The 14,908-nt window shown below is 37.5% G+C and overlaps 1 protein-coding gene across 4 annotated transcripts in view; it reads left to right on the top strand.

Moving 5' to 3' along the window:
• LOC136039935 (cAMP-dependent protein kinase type I regulatory subunit-like) overlaps positions 1-14,908 on the top strand; it is a 95,108-nt gene that overhangs the window by 53,467 nt on the left and 26,733 nt on the right. For all 4 annotated transcript variants that reach the window (XM_065723933.1, XM_065723935.1, XM_065723936.1 and 1 more), the window contains exon 4: positions 9,535-9,754. In XM_065723933.1, coding sequence (XP_065580005.1) covers positions 9,535-9,754 — 220 coding nt within the window. The remainder of the gene's footprint in view (positions 1-9,534; positions 9,755-14,908) is intronic.

Below are 14,908 nucleotides of genomic sequence, written 5' to 3' on the forward strand. Positions count from 1 at the left end.
TTCAAATCTTACATTTCTTCTATTTCTATCCCAAGGTTGTTTAGCACAAAATGTAAAAGACGACTCAGATCCACTTGAGTAAAAATGTATATAGAAGAATGTCCCTTTATTAAGACCATGCTAAAAAGTGATTTTCCTTGTTGTTTCGGAATTCCCAAAAATTGTTTTCCAAAATAACATTTTACAACTAAGAATAATCGAGGTAACTGTTAACATTCCTAAATCTGCTACAAATGACAACTTTCTATCGCCAGTTTTTTTTTTTCTTGTTTTTCTTTTGGTTGCTATGAACCGTGGTTCGGTCTTTACTATGTTCCAGCTACCGATAACACCATGATTGTATTTAGTAAAATCTGCAAGTGACATAAAGGAATGAAACATAGAACCTATAAGAATAATAAATTTTCAGCCATCAAAAATCAAAACATAACGCAAATATTTCGGCCAAGACCTCCGCTCAGCTTCCCTTAGTGCAAAAAGAAGAAACATAGAATAGAGCCTAATGCTCAAAGCAAAATAATAAGACAAATTTAGTTTTTATGTATGTTTCTTCATTTTGCACTGAGGAAGAATCAAAGGTCTTGGCTAAAACTTTTGTATTATGTTCTTTTCTTCTTGGCTTAAAATTTTTCTCTCTTAATTCTTCTGTTTTCCGTACATGTTTAGAGCTTATATGAAATGTAAGTGCCTATGTCCAGCAGTGGGTACGGGAGAGATTATATGAAATGTAAGTGCCTATGTCCAGCGGTGGGTACGGGAGAGAGGGACTCGACTTCTGTGTGGTTTGCTTTGGTGTGATTGCTCTTGCACTATTCGCGTCCGTCAATATAAAAAGACAGTGAAAACCCCAGCCCCCCCCCCAAAAAAAAACAAATCTTTGATCCGTCACTGCCTATGTCTAAGCGTAAAAAGGGGGGGGGGGAAGAAAAAACACTAAGAACTATAATGTCAATATATATCATCATTGTGACAAAATATTGCCACTTTCATTCATTCCGCTTATAAAAACGACTTTTTAAATGGAGAACATGCAAAAGCCGTTCTTTAAAATTGATGCGTTAGTTTTTATTATGAAATGCAACGCCTGAAAACAATATATGTTTTTCTGCGCGTGCTTTCACTTTATGTTTGAAGGAGCCCAAACACGAGATCTGATGAAGCCCCTTGACAAGGGTGATACCAGACACATGCGTATGGTTTATAAAATGATATTGCCTACCAATATTTTATTGGCAAATGTTTATTTTCGTTCCATGTGCTCTAAAGTGCGGATTACTGCATATAGCAAGATTCTGATGATCGCACGTTGTTTCTTTGTCATTATTAGAGAAGCGCATCCATTTCTTAGGTTTCTAAAATCCCCCTCTAACGAGACTAAAAATACATAAAGTGGGCTTGCTTACAGGTAACATTACCTATAGAGCGAAGCGTATTAGTCCATTAGCCCCGCGGGCATTGGGGCGAGGTCTGTATTCTGTATTTATTAATAAAACTCGTTTTTTCTTTCTTTTTTTGAGTTTTATCACTCTTTGGGGAATAAATATAGAATAAAGACCTCGCCCCGCTGTCCGCGGGGCTCATGGACTAATACACTTCGCTCTATAGGTAGTGTTACCTGTAAGCAAGCCCACTTTATGCACTTTTAGTTTGCTTCATGGAGGAGGAGGGTAAACCAGAAATGGATGCGCCTGTCTAATAATGACAAAGAAACAATACGTGATCGTCAGAATCTTGCTATATGCAGTAATACGCACTTTAGAGCACTTGGAACGAAAGTAAACATTTACCTTTTTATTTTACTCTCGCTCACCCTCTAATTGTACCTAGTCTGCTATTATACCAATATAGTACTCAAACTGGCGTGTAGATGCCCGTTTTTGTCTTCCTTTTAGACCAGTTCAGAGCGAAATAATTCTTACAATTGACTGAGAAAAGAAAAGAAAGGACCAGATATTATAATGTCAGAAAAAGACACAGGATGAAATTTTAGTAATTGTCGACCAATTTCTATTCCATCGATTTTTTTCGAGTTAGGAAAGGATATTTGTTGCCTGGATTCAGGGATATTTTTTATGATAATAAGTTTAGGAACAGAGCTAATCATGGCTTTCGCCAAAAAGGACTTTTAAATTCGGAGTGGATGTTCAGAGTTTATTTGATTTACTTATTCATTTTGATTGTATATAAAACGATCTTTTTAAGAATTTGATAAGTGCCTGTATTTAAATTTGTTGACAGAATGTATTTCATTTCATGTAGGCGTTAGAACCATTTCATTTAATGCCAATTCCTTAAATGTCAGAGCGGAATAATTTACTGTTGGTGGGAAACTCTCTCTCCTAGTTGATGTACTGAATAGGAACCCCAGGGAAGTTGTCTAAGTCCAATATTACTTCGCTTTTTTGTTAACGACCTGTCTTCTTCGACTCCAAATGGTATTTTTAAAATGCTTGCTGACGATATGAATTTTTATTTGCCTTTGTCTAGTGCCTGCGATTCAAGTATTCTGCAGAAGAATTTTAAGCCACCAAATGGTATGAATCCAGATCGGTGTTGGTAAACTCGGTTTATTTCATCATTGACCCATTTTTCTGTCTGATAATATCTAAGTATCTGTTTACACGGTGGTTTAAAATCAAATGACATCTTATTGATGCCGTAGTAAGTGTTATTTTTTGTCTCTTAACTTTGAAAAGATGTTTGAGTAAGTTTAATGTAAATCTCTTATTTGACCTCACTTAGAATAACCTGCCTAGAGCTCCTCAATCGCATTTTTAATATTACACATGAGCCTAGAACTAAGGACATACAGAGAAAGTCTATTAATTGGGATCCATACTTTTGTAACCTTCTATATTTCCAAATGCTATCTAGGTTCTAAATCCTTTCACTTTAGGTTTGTAGTGGTAAAGTAATATGATTAATATGCATCAATTTAATGCGTAAACCACTGGAATTGCTTTGTTCTTTAGTTTTAGTCATTATTTGACAATGCGGTAACACCATTACAAAATTTATATGAAAAAACCCATAAAGAAGATTGGCTAATATGTATTGCCAATTTTTCTTTGCAAATACGTAGGGGGAGATACAGCCAAGACGGACCTGCAGTTAAGACGAACCTTTGCGTTTTAAAATTCAGGGGTTTGTAGCACTGCCATCTAGTAGTGACAGTAAGGTACAGCCATCTAGCCTTCTGTTGTGCCAAAAAAACAAGAAGATTCGTTGGTGAGTTTTCAAGAAAACTCAAGCTGATGTTTTAAGAGACTGTTTTGGAAAAGTTTGATGTGAAGTATATTTTATGATATCTCTAGTTTGGAAAATACAATGTTTTAGAGGTTTTGCTACCAAATAATTCCGACTCTATGCTTTCTTTAGACCTGAACTGTAACGCCATTCTGTGCCATATAGCGAGTTTGCTGACAGTTTTTCGATATCGCGTCTGTTGCAGATAAGACGGAACATATGGTTTGTTGGTAAGACGGACTAGGGTCCTTCTTGGCTGCATAATTCTCGAATCTAAGCTGACTAGTCTTACAGGAACAGGCAACTTGACTCAAAGTTGACTCGAGGAGCTAGCTGGAGTATCAAGAATGCACATATCAAGTTTGTGGATGACATGTCATCGCTCGAAAAGTGCAGAAGAAATATTAAGAGCAGTTTATGGAAATTCTCGAAGACGTTGCAAGTGAAGCAGCCTAGTCAAAATGAAAGTGAACTCCCATAAATCTAATATTATGACCTTTAGTTTCCTTAAATCAAAGCCATCATTTATAATCCTAATACCTAATGAAATAATTATAACAAAAACTAAACTCTTAGGGGTCACACTGACTAGCGGTTTGAAATGGGATGCCCACATTTGTTCTATTGTTTAACAGGCTAGTACATCTCTTTCTCCCCTTCAGCTATTTGCTAAATTTTCGTGCCCAAAAGCACATATCCTCCGTCTTTATACCTTCCTACAAGGAAGTCCCCTCTCCTACCAGTTCAGATGAAGCTGAAGGAGGTCCCTCCAACCTGTTGACCTTCCAACCATTAACAATCGACATGGCTTCGAAGGCTGTCACGCCAGAAGTCGTCAGACCGTTTCCTAAAGCTTCACCGAGGTCAGAGAAACCTACAGGACGCAAAAAGCTCTGTTCTAAAATTCTCACTGACACGCCAGAAAAAGAGCGCCTTTAAGCAGAACATCAAATAAAAGAAGCCAAGAAGTCAAATAAGAAAAGTCGACCTGCACAGAAGGGAACAGCAAAAAGAACCATTACGGCTGACTTGGATGAGGAGGAGGACTTCGTGCTTAGCGATACAAGCAGCGACGAGAGCCTTCACACCGGAGATACTGAGGAGGATGGTGGGGCTTTTTTAAGACCGGAAGAAATTGAAAAAGGTGATTTTGTTCTTGTCAAAGTAGTTGGCAACAGGATAACGTCATATTTTGTTGCAAAAGTCTTGGTGAAAAACGAGATTGAAAGTGAGATTGAAGTGCTCTTTTGGAAGAGGATTTTTCCCTCTTATATATTTTAAGAGACGACTGAAAAGGGAAGGGTCAATCTTGAGGATGCTCTGATGAGACTGCCAAAGCCTATCCCGTCGGGAGGAACGGCAAGGCAGGTGTCACTTTACACATTTGGAGTTGATTTTTCTGGTTTCAGTGTGTTATAAAAAGCCAATGTGGACATTATACTTGATTGATACATTATTACTTGATTGATAAATATTTACTTGATATGTTTGTACGAAATATATAGTCGAAGATGATTACAAAATGATGGTCCGTCTTGCCCCCTCTGGTGGTCCGTCTTGCCAACCCCTTCAGATGAGACGAACCTTTTGACCTTGCTTCCAAATCTGCGTTTTCTCGGAAATCCTTTGGAGAAAAAAATTAAAAAATAGCAAGGTAGCGGGGATGAATAAGTAATCCGACGGAACAAATTTTGTTCCGGTGTCCCAGAAGCAGAAAAGGTAGCAATTGAAAAACCGTTACTGGGTCCATCTTGTGTCTCCTCCTATAGCCGAAAATTGGTTGATATTAGCAATTAAAAATATAAACAGTAGTAGTATTTGAATCATCTATTCTTTAAACTTTCAAGCGCCCAATTTGCAATGCATGATTTTGCGTTCACTCTTAGGTATAATGCTGTTACACAGTCATAGATTTTTCTTCTTTTTTCTCTTCTTATTAATCTCTTTTCTTGTTAATTGATTAGACTGAACAGAGAAACAGTCTCTCTATAGTAGTGTTTAACTCTTAAAATCTTGAAAGATTCAATCGCTCAATTCGCAATGCCTCATTTTGTTAAAGCCTGTTCCTTCTTTGCTATAAGGCTCTTACGTTGCCATAGATTTTATTTTTTATCTTATTGGTCTATTTTCTTGTTAATTGATTAGACTGAATAGAAGAGCTTTTTGTAGTTATATTTGAATCATCTAATCGTTAAATATTCAAGCGATCCATTTACAGTGCGTCATTTTGCTAAAGTCTGTTCATTCTTTGCTATAGCGCTCTTACGTTTTCATGGATTTTTCTGTGCTTTTTTCTCATCATATTTGTCTTTTTTCCCTTTAAATTGATTAGACTGGAGAGAGGAATAGCCTTCAATAGTACTACTGAATCGCCTAATCGTTATTCAAGGGCTCAAATCGCAACGCGTCATTTTGTTAAAGTCTGTTCATTCTTTGCTATAGCGCTCTTACGTTCTCATGGATTTTTCTTTTCTTTTTTCTCGTCATATTGGTCTTTTTCCCCTATAAATTCATTAGACTGGAGAGAGGGACAGCCTTCCACAGTTGTACTTGAATCGCCTAATCGTTATTCAAGGGCTCAATTCGCAACGCGTCATTTTGCTAAAGTCTGTTCATTCTTTGCTATAGCGCTCTTACGTTCTCATGAATTTTTCTTTTCTTTTTTCTCGTCATATTGGTCTTTTTCCCCTATAAATTCATTAGACTGGAGAGAGGGACAGCCTTCCACAGTTGTACTTGAATCGCCTAATCGTTATTCAAGGGCTCAATTCGCAACGCGTCATTTTGCTAAAGTCTGTTCATTCTTTGCTATAGCGGTATTACGTTGCCATGGATTTTTCTATTCTTTTTTCTCGTCATATTGGTCTTTTCCCCCTATAAATGGATTAGACTGGAGAGAAAAACAGCCTTCCTTAGTAGTACGTGAATCGCCTAATCGTTATTCAAGGGCTCAAATCGCAACGCGTCATTTTGCTAAAATCTGTTCATTCTTTGCTATAGCGCTCTTACGTTGTCATAGATTTTTCTTTTCTTTTTTCTCGTCATATTGGTCTTTTCCCCCTATAAAATCAGTAGACTGGAGAGAGGAGCAGCCTTCCATAGTAGTACTTGAATCGCCTAATCGTTTTTCAACCGCTCAATTCGCAACGCGTCATTTTGCTAAAATCTGTTCATTCTTTGCTATAGCGCTCTTACGTTCTCATGGATTTTTCTTTTCTTTTTTCTCGTCATATTGGTCTTTCCCCCCCATAAACTCATTAGACTGGAGAGAGGAACAGCCTTCCATAGTAGTACTTGAATCGCCTAATCGTAATTCAAGCGCTCAATTTGCAACGCGTCATTTTGCTAAAATATGTTCATTCTTTGCTATAGTGCTCTTACGTTCTCATGGATTTTTCTTTTCTTTTTTCTCGTCATATTGGTCTTTTCCCCCCATAAATTCATTAGACTGGAGAGAGGAACAGCCTTCCATAGTAGTACTTGAATCGCCTAATCGTTATTCAAGCGCTCAATTCGCAACGCGTCATTTTGCTAAAATCTGTTCATTCTCTGCTATAGCGCTCATACGTTGTCATGGATTTTTCTTTTCTTTTTTCTCGTCATATTGGTCTTTTCCCCCTATAAATTCATTAGACTGGAGAGAGGGACAGCCTTCCTTAGTATTACGTGAATCGCCTAATCGTTATTCAAGGGCTCAAATCGCAACGCGTCATTTTGTTAAAGTCTGTTCATTCTTTGCTATAGCGCTCTTACGTTCTCATGGATTTTTCTTTTCTTTTTTCTCGTCATATTGGTCTTTTTCCCCTATAAATTCATTAGACTGGAGAGAGGAACAGCCTTCCATAGTTGTACTTGAATCGCCTAATCGTTATTCAAGCGCTCAATTCGCAACGCGTCATTTTGCTAAAATCTGTTCATTCTTTGCTATAGCGCTCTTACGTTCTCATGGATTTTTCTTTTCTTTTTTCTCGTCATATTGGTCTTTTCCTTCTATAAATTCATTAGACTGGAGAGAGGAGCAGCCTTCCATAGTAGTACTTGAATCGCCTAATCGTTTTTCAAGCGCTCAATTCGCAACGCGTCATTTTGTTAAAGTCTGTTCATTCTTTGCTATAGCGCTCTTACATTCTCATGGATTTTTCTTTTTTTTTTCTCGTCATATTGGTCTTTACCCGCTATAAATTCATTAGACTGGAGAGAGGAACAGCCTTCCATAGTAGTACTTGAATCGCCTAATCGTTATTCAAGCGCTCAATTCGCAATGTGTCATTTTGCTAAAATCTGTTCATTCTTTGCTATAGCGCTCTTACGTTCTCATGGATTTTTCTTTTCTTTTTTCTTGTCATATTGGTCTTTTCCCCCTATAAATTCATTAGACTGGAGAGAGGAGCAGCCTTCCATAGTAGTAATTGAATCTCCTAATCGTTATTCAAGCGCTCAATTCGCAACGTGTCATTTTGCTAAAATCTGTTCATTCTTTGCTATAGCGCTCTTACGTTCTCATGGATTTTTCTTTTCTTTTTTCTCGTCATATTGGTCTTTTCTCCCTATAAATTCATTAAACTGGAGAGAGGAGCAGCCTTCCATAGTAGTACTTGAATCGCCTAATCTTTATTCAAGCGCTCAATTCACAACGCGTCATTTTGCTAAAATCTGTTCATTCTTTGCTATAGTGATCTTGCGTTCTCATGGATTTTTCTTTTCTTTTTTCTCGTCATATTGGTCTTTTCCCCCTATAAATTCATTAGACTGGAGAGAGGAGCAGCCTTCCATAGTAGTACTTGAATCGCCTAATCGTTATTCAAGGGCTCAATTCGCAACGCGTCACTTTGCTAAAAATCCGTTCATTCTTTGTTATAGCGCTCTTACGTTCTCATGGATTTTTCTTTTCTTTTTTCTCGTCATATTAGTCTTTTCCCCCTATAAATTCATTAGACTGGAGAGAGGAGCAGCCTTCCATAGTAGTACCTGAATCGCCTAATCGTTATTCAAGCGCTCAATTCGCAACGCGTCTTTTTGCTAAAATCTGTTCATTCTTTGCTATAGCGCTCTTACGTTTTCATGTATTTTTCTTTTCTTTTTTCTCGTCATATTGGTCTTTTCCCCCTATAAATTCATTAGACTGGAGAGAGGAGCAGCCTTCCATAGTAGTACTTGAATCGCCTAATCGTTATTCTAGGGCTCAATTCGCAACGCGTCACTTTGCTAAAAATCTGTTCATTCTTTGTTATAGCCCTCTTACGTTCGCATGGATTTTTCTTTTCTTTTTTCTCGTCATATTGGTCTTTTCCCCCTATAAATTCATTAGAGAGGAGAGAGGAACAGCCTTCCATAGTAGTACTTGAATCGCCTAATCGTTATTCAAGCGCTCAATTCGCAACGCGTCATTTTGCTAAAATCTGTTCATTCTTTGCTATAGCGCTCTTACGTTGCCATGGATTTTTCTATTCTTTTTTCTCGTCATATTGGTCTTTTCCCCCTATAAATTCATTAGACTGGAGAGAGGGACAGCCTTCCATAGTAGTACGTGAATCGCCTAATCGTTATTCAAGCGCTCAATTCGCAACGCGTCATTTTGCTAAAATATGTTCATTCTTTGTTATAGCGCCATTACGTTGCCATGGATTTTTTTTCTTTTCTTTGTCTTATTGGTCTTTTTCCCTTGTTAATTGATTAGACTGAAAAGAGGAACAGTCTTTTATAGTAGTATTTGAATGACTCAATCGTTAAACATTCGAGCGCCCAATTCGCAACGCGTCATTTTGCCAAAATCTCTTTATTCTTTGCTATAGCGCTCCTAGGTTGTCTTGGTTTTTTTTTTCTTTTTTTCTTGTCTTATTGGTCTTTTCCCCCTATAAATTCATTAGACGGGAGAGAGGAACAGCCTTCCATAGTAGTACTTGAATCGCCTAATCGTTAAAAATTCAAGCGCTCAATTCACAAAGCGTCATTTGGCTAAAATCTGTTCACTCTTTGATATAGTGCGTCTGCATTTTTCTTCTTGTTGCTCCTTTCCTTGTTAATTAATTTTACTGTTATGTTGGATTTCGTGTTTTATTATAAGATCGTAGTGTTTCGTTGTGGTTCCTTATTAATGATTTGTCTAACCCAATTGACGTTTGTTTGTTTAGCGATGAGCACTGTGTTTTACGCTGTTTGTAATGCCAAATAAATAAACTAAAATCCTTCCATTCCCTTAAAGTTTATTCGCGTTTTTCTAAGCGTTGGCAATTTTCCAATTCAGGCTCATTTTTACAAAGAAATATCTCACAATTTTATCTTTTTAAGGTATTTGTCAATGAGCAATTGGTAACAACTATTGGAGAATTTGGCTCCTTCGGCGAATTGGCTTTGATTTACGGAACTCCCAGAGCTGCAACTGTTAAAGCCAGGACAGCGACAAAACTCTGGGGATTAGATAGGGATTCCTATAGAAGAATATTGATGGGATCCACAATCAGGAAAAGGAAAATGTATGAGGAATTTCTCTCTAAGGTCTCCATTCTCGGTAAGTTAACAGGAGCATTTGATTGGTGTATTTTAGTAGCCTGTAATATTGGAACCAATATCAAGATACAATGAAAAAGGTAAAGATCGTCCACAGTCATAGATGGTGCTTAAGGCGTCGAGTCGATGTTACTGTTGCTGGATCATTTTTACTGGGAAAGTTAGCAAGACTCTTGCCCTACTTTGGTGCAGCCGGAATCGAACCCCGGGTCTTGTACTGCCAAGCAGAGTATCAATCCGCTGGTACATTAGGATGATTTTGTATTCACTGGTTTGGGTGTTGAAATCGAGCATCCTAGAAATCGGAGGAAAATGTGCCGTCTTTCCACAATATAGAATGTAACGGCATTTTTGGCATAAAGTATTCAAGGCAGTGGAATAAACATGTGAAATGAAATTAAAAACTGATAATTTAGGCCGTCAGTTTTTGCTGATGGCAACATTGGAATCACTAGGGATATCCAATTTTTGATTAGCTTTACTTGATTCTTCTATCTTAAAAATCCGCATTACAGAAGTTCTGTTTTCTTTGGAGCGATGCGGAAATGCAGCATGCTCACTATATTGACATTTTGAGTGCCAAATTCAGGTCACTACCCTTGCCAATTTGCTAAAGTATTGGATTGGGGGTTAAAGACTTATCGGTAGGGCGGGGGGCATTTTTCGCAAATGGTAAGACAGCTAGTCGGCTAATTCTATCGATATACTATTGTAAATTGAGTACTGGCTGGATTGATAGAGGACATTAGGGCATATATATGAGTGCTTTTGTTGGTGTTATAAGTAAAGACCTTGATTTAGTGTTATTCAGTGATTATTGAAAGACGAACTTTCTTAAAGGTAAATGCTTACCATGTATCTATGCCTCGGATATACTTTGGGATAATGTTAGGAGAGGAAACCTTCAAGAATAGTTGGATACGAAATCGGGAAGTTTATAATTTGATTATGCATATGACGGGCATTCTTACTGGTAAAATTATTTATTACTTTATTGAAATCTGTAAAGGAACTTGTGTTTTATACAGAAAGCACAAAAGCAAAAACCATATAGAGGTGAATTTGCAGTTACAAGTTATGTATACCGCATGTGATCTTTAGTTCTGACTAAACTTGTAGACAAGGTATTATTTGGAAATATAAAGTTGGTTTGTATAAGTAAATGAGAATGAGTTTCAGAGTCTTTTAGACTAAATGGAGTATGGTGATCAATGCAGGCTAAGTGAACACATCAAATATTTATCAGCCATTAAGAGATTTTAGAGGAGGGTTATGAAGGATGTATTATCGACATATTTATTCTGATCAATATGTAGAAATAGCAAGTCGACTACTGATTTGGAGAAACTATTATGGTACTTCTGTATTATCCGCCACTCACTCAAGTCCTACTTTTAATTAAAATCCGTTTCTTTGACGCTCAATCCTAAAGAAATGTCACTATGATGAAAACATGACACTTTAGAAATAAATTTGGGCTATATATTTGCACATTAGGGCAAGGGGGAGGGTGAAGTATAGCGGGTCTGCATGAAAAATGTGTTAGGTACAATGATTTTGCATATTATGATGCAAAAATTGTTTTCTAACTTCAGATTGTCCAAATACTTTATCTGATACCGTAAATTTAGGAATAAAAAAGGTTAAACGTAAAGTCTGTCAACTCACGACCCCCTAAAAATAAGTCTGAATTCACTTCAGAAAAATTGCTGTTCGTTTTTTTTTCAGGTTTTCACCTCCATGTTTGTATGTATGCAATTGTACATATTTGATTGAAATTTGTTGATTTAATAAGTAAAGTCTTCTATTATATCTAAACCTTTAATTTTTTCTATCTGGCTATGACCCCCTGTCAAAAACATCAAAAACAAGAAGAACAATTGGGAATTCTTTTCATAAGACAGAGGAATCTAATTTGAATGAATATTTTGGTCCTATATTCAAGGACCGTCCTCAGCAAAACGTAAATATATAGAAGAAAAAAAAACTTACAACAACATGCGACCAATAGAGCTAAAATGAATTTTTTTTAACACTCCCAGCATCCTTACTTCAGCGAAGATATAGGGCCGAAGTATTCATTCAAATTAGATTCTTCACTGTCTTGCGAAAAGAATTCCATATTGTTCTTTTTGTTTTTTGATGTTTGTGACGGAAAGGCAGTGTGGTCTTCCTCGCTATTTATGACCCCTCGTCTATTGGACGGGGATCCCCAGGAGGTTGAGAAACGGAATGCCATACTTTTCCGAAGGAATTGCCCAACGATTGGTCAAGTGCTCATTTGGTGGGCTGTACATAAAACAATAAGCTGTTCAATCATCTGTTCCGATCCTACTATTTTAGGCTGTGACGAAAGAAAACTTAGAAGTACTGGTTCACATTTTATGGATAAACGACAAGTATCTGCCAAAAATTATGCTTTAAGGTAATCAGCTGGGCTAGTGAAAAGCAGGATGTCCTTGAATTTTCTAGGAGGATTTCGTAAGAAAATATTTTAAGAAAGTGAAACCTGACTGGAGTAAAGAGGGAAGCTAAATAATTTCTGTGTTAATGATTAAAGGGAAAATATTGACAAACAAGTATCAAATACGACAATGAAAAACAAGAAAAGGAGAGCATTCTTTTTACTAATAATAATAACAGTTTGAATATTTCGGCTTTACATCTGGTCTTAACCAACGAAAAAAAAAATAAAGATAACAAAACAAAACTAGATCTACGTTGCATAGGCAATGTGAGGTGCTGCGGAACCTTTGTTCGGCTTCGCTGAGAAAAGAGTTGCGAGAGCAACACTTTGGTTTTGTTTCCTCCCTTCGATTAAACGTTGAAGTTGTTAATCTGTAAGGATCTTAAAATAAATACTAGGTCCACCAACTTGCAAAAGTTGCAAACCCCTCTTCGCAACTAGCAAAAGTTGCAAACCCCTCATTGCTGAAGATGATTGTAGCCTAACAGCCGATTATTACTCACATGTCTTACCACTGGAACCAAATTGGTCTTACCATCAAATGCACTGGAGACAAATAATAGGTACACCAACTAGCAAAAGTTGCAAACTCCTCGTTGCCGAAGATAATTATGAGCTAACAGCTGACCGCTGCTTAAAACTCCCCTATATATCTCACAATTGGTATCGGCCTATTTTTGGTTTCAGTGTCCCTTACTACTGAAGTTGTCAACCCCTTTAAACTTTCAAATTAGTATATTTCATGAAAGAATTTTTCTACCGAAAAATGGATGACATATACTTTGATCGGCTCATCAAGAGCTATCCATTGCCGTCGAAAAAAAATCCATCTGTTTTAGTTCAAAACTTGACTTTTTTGCCGTAGGCCAAGTTTCTAACGTCATCATTTAGAAAGCAGCAAAGGATAAACACTAATTTCTTTAGCAATGAGAGTATTTATATAGTTTAAGAGGTACATCTGATACCGTTTCTCTACCGCAATCCCAAGTGCGAAAAACCGAATAAAAAACTCAGCTGAAATCACGAACAGAAATGGGTAGAAACAATAGATGACAGCACTTTCGGTCCCCCTCCCTTTTTCTTTCTGTAATTTTTTCTATTTATCACTCAAAGAAGATATATTGGCTGTGGGGCCGGGTAACTGTCGCATATATTTAACACTTATAGATTTTATTCTATCTTCAATTTGAAACTGATGCCTGCCTGCATGCCTGCTAGAACGAAGCTTTCCACTCGAAAGCAGAAACATGGTTTGATGAAACGAAAGCCTGACTGCGTAACTTCAGATAGTTCTCCCTGGCATAGGCTATAAAACTCCAATTCACTTCTCACACTATAGGCTCTGGCTCAAGGACAAGCAAATCCGATCCTTTTTGGCCCCCGGCTAGAGTTCTACGAAGCTTTCCAAAATTCAGAGTCATATTCATCAATCTGGCCTAAGGTCCACACTTTCCGTACAAACCACAGAGGTTAGACTCTTACCACTTTCTAGGAATAAGCTGAAATCAGGGTGCTAGGAAAAAAAAGAACATGACAAGACCAAAGTGTTACGCTCGCAACCCAGCTAAACTAAATTAGACAGAACAAAAAGAAAAAAACACAAAGGATAAAAAACTTTTCTTGATGTTGTCCAATATGAAAACGTTCATCTTTGTAATTTATTAAGATATCAGTTTTTTTGTTGTTTGTGCCTTGTTTTTTGGCACTTGGTATCTACCAAGAGACATATAGCGATTACAAATTCTGTCGGTCGGTCTGTCGGTCCCGGTTTTGCTAGTTTAGGCACTTCCGGGTAAGCTAGGACGATGAATTTGGCAGGCGTGACAGGAACCAGACCAGATTAAATTAGAAATTGTCGTTTTTCCGATTCGAACATCTGGGGGGAGTGAGGGAAGGTTAAATTGGAAAAATTAGAAAAAATTAGGTATTTTAACTTACGAACGGGTGATCAGGTCTTAATGCAATTTCATGTTTAGACGGATTTCATGTCTCGGAGCTCTTGTTTTAAATCCTGATCGGATCCGGTGACATTGAGGGGAGCTGGGAGGGGGGACCTAAAATCTTGGAAAACGCTTAGAGTGGAGGGATTGGGATTAAACTTGGTGAGAAAAATAAACAGAAGTCCTAGATACATGATTGACATAACCTTAACGGACCCGCTCTATTTTGGGGAGTTGGAGGGGGGGGGGGCAATTCTGGAAAATTAGAAAAATGAGGTATTTTTAACTTACGAAAGAGTGATCGGATCTTATATCATATTTAGAAGGACCTCGCAACTCAGATCTCTTTAAATCCTGACTGGATCCAGCGTCATTGGGGGGGGGGATCTCGGAAAACACTTAAAGCGGAGAGATCAGGATGAAACTAGGTGGGAATAATAAAAACAAGTCTAAGATACATGACTTACATAACTGGATCGGATCCGCTCTCTTTGGTGGAGTTGGGGGGGGGGGTAACTTGGAAAAATTAGAAAAAATGGGGTATCTGTAAGTTACGAACGGGTGATCAGATCTTAATGAAGTTATATTTAGAAGGATCGTGTGCTTTATAGCTTTCATTTTAAATCCCGACCAGATCTGGTGACATTGGGGGAGTTGGAGGGCGAAACCGGAGTTCTTGGAAAACGTGAAAATTTAGGTATCTTTATCTTACGAATGGGTGATCAGATCGTAATGAAACTTGGTATAT

Source organism: Artemia franciscana, chromosome 20 (assembly GCF_032884065.1).
Source record: "Artemia franciscana chromosome 20, ASM3288406v1, whole genome shotgun sequence".
Taxonomy (NCBI): domain Eukaryota; kingdom Metazoa; phylum Arthropoda; class Branchiopoda; order Anostraca; family Artemiidae; genus Artemia; species Artemia franciscana.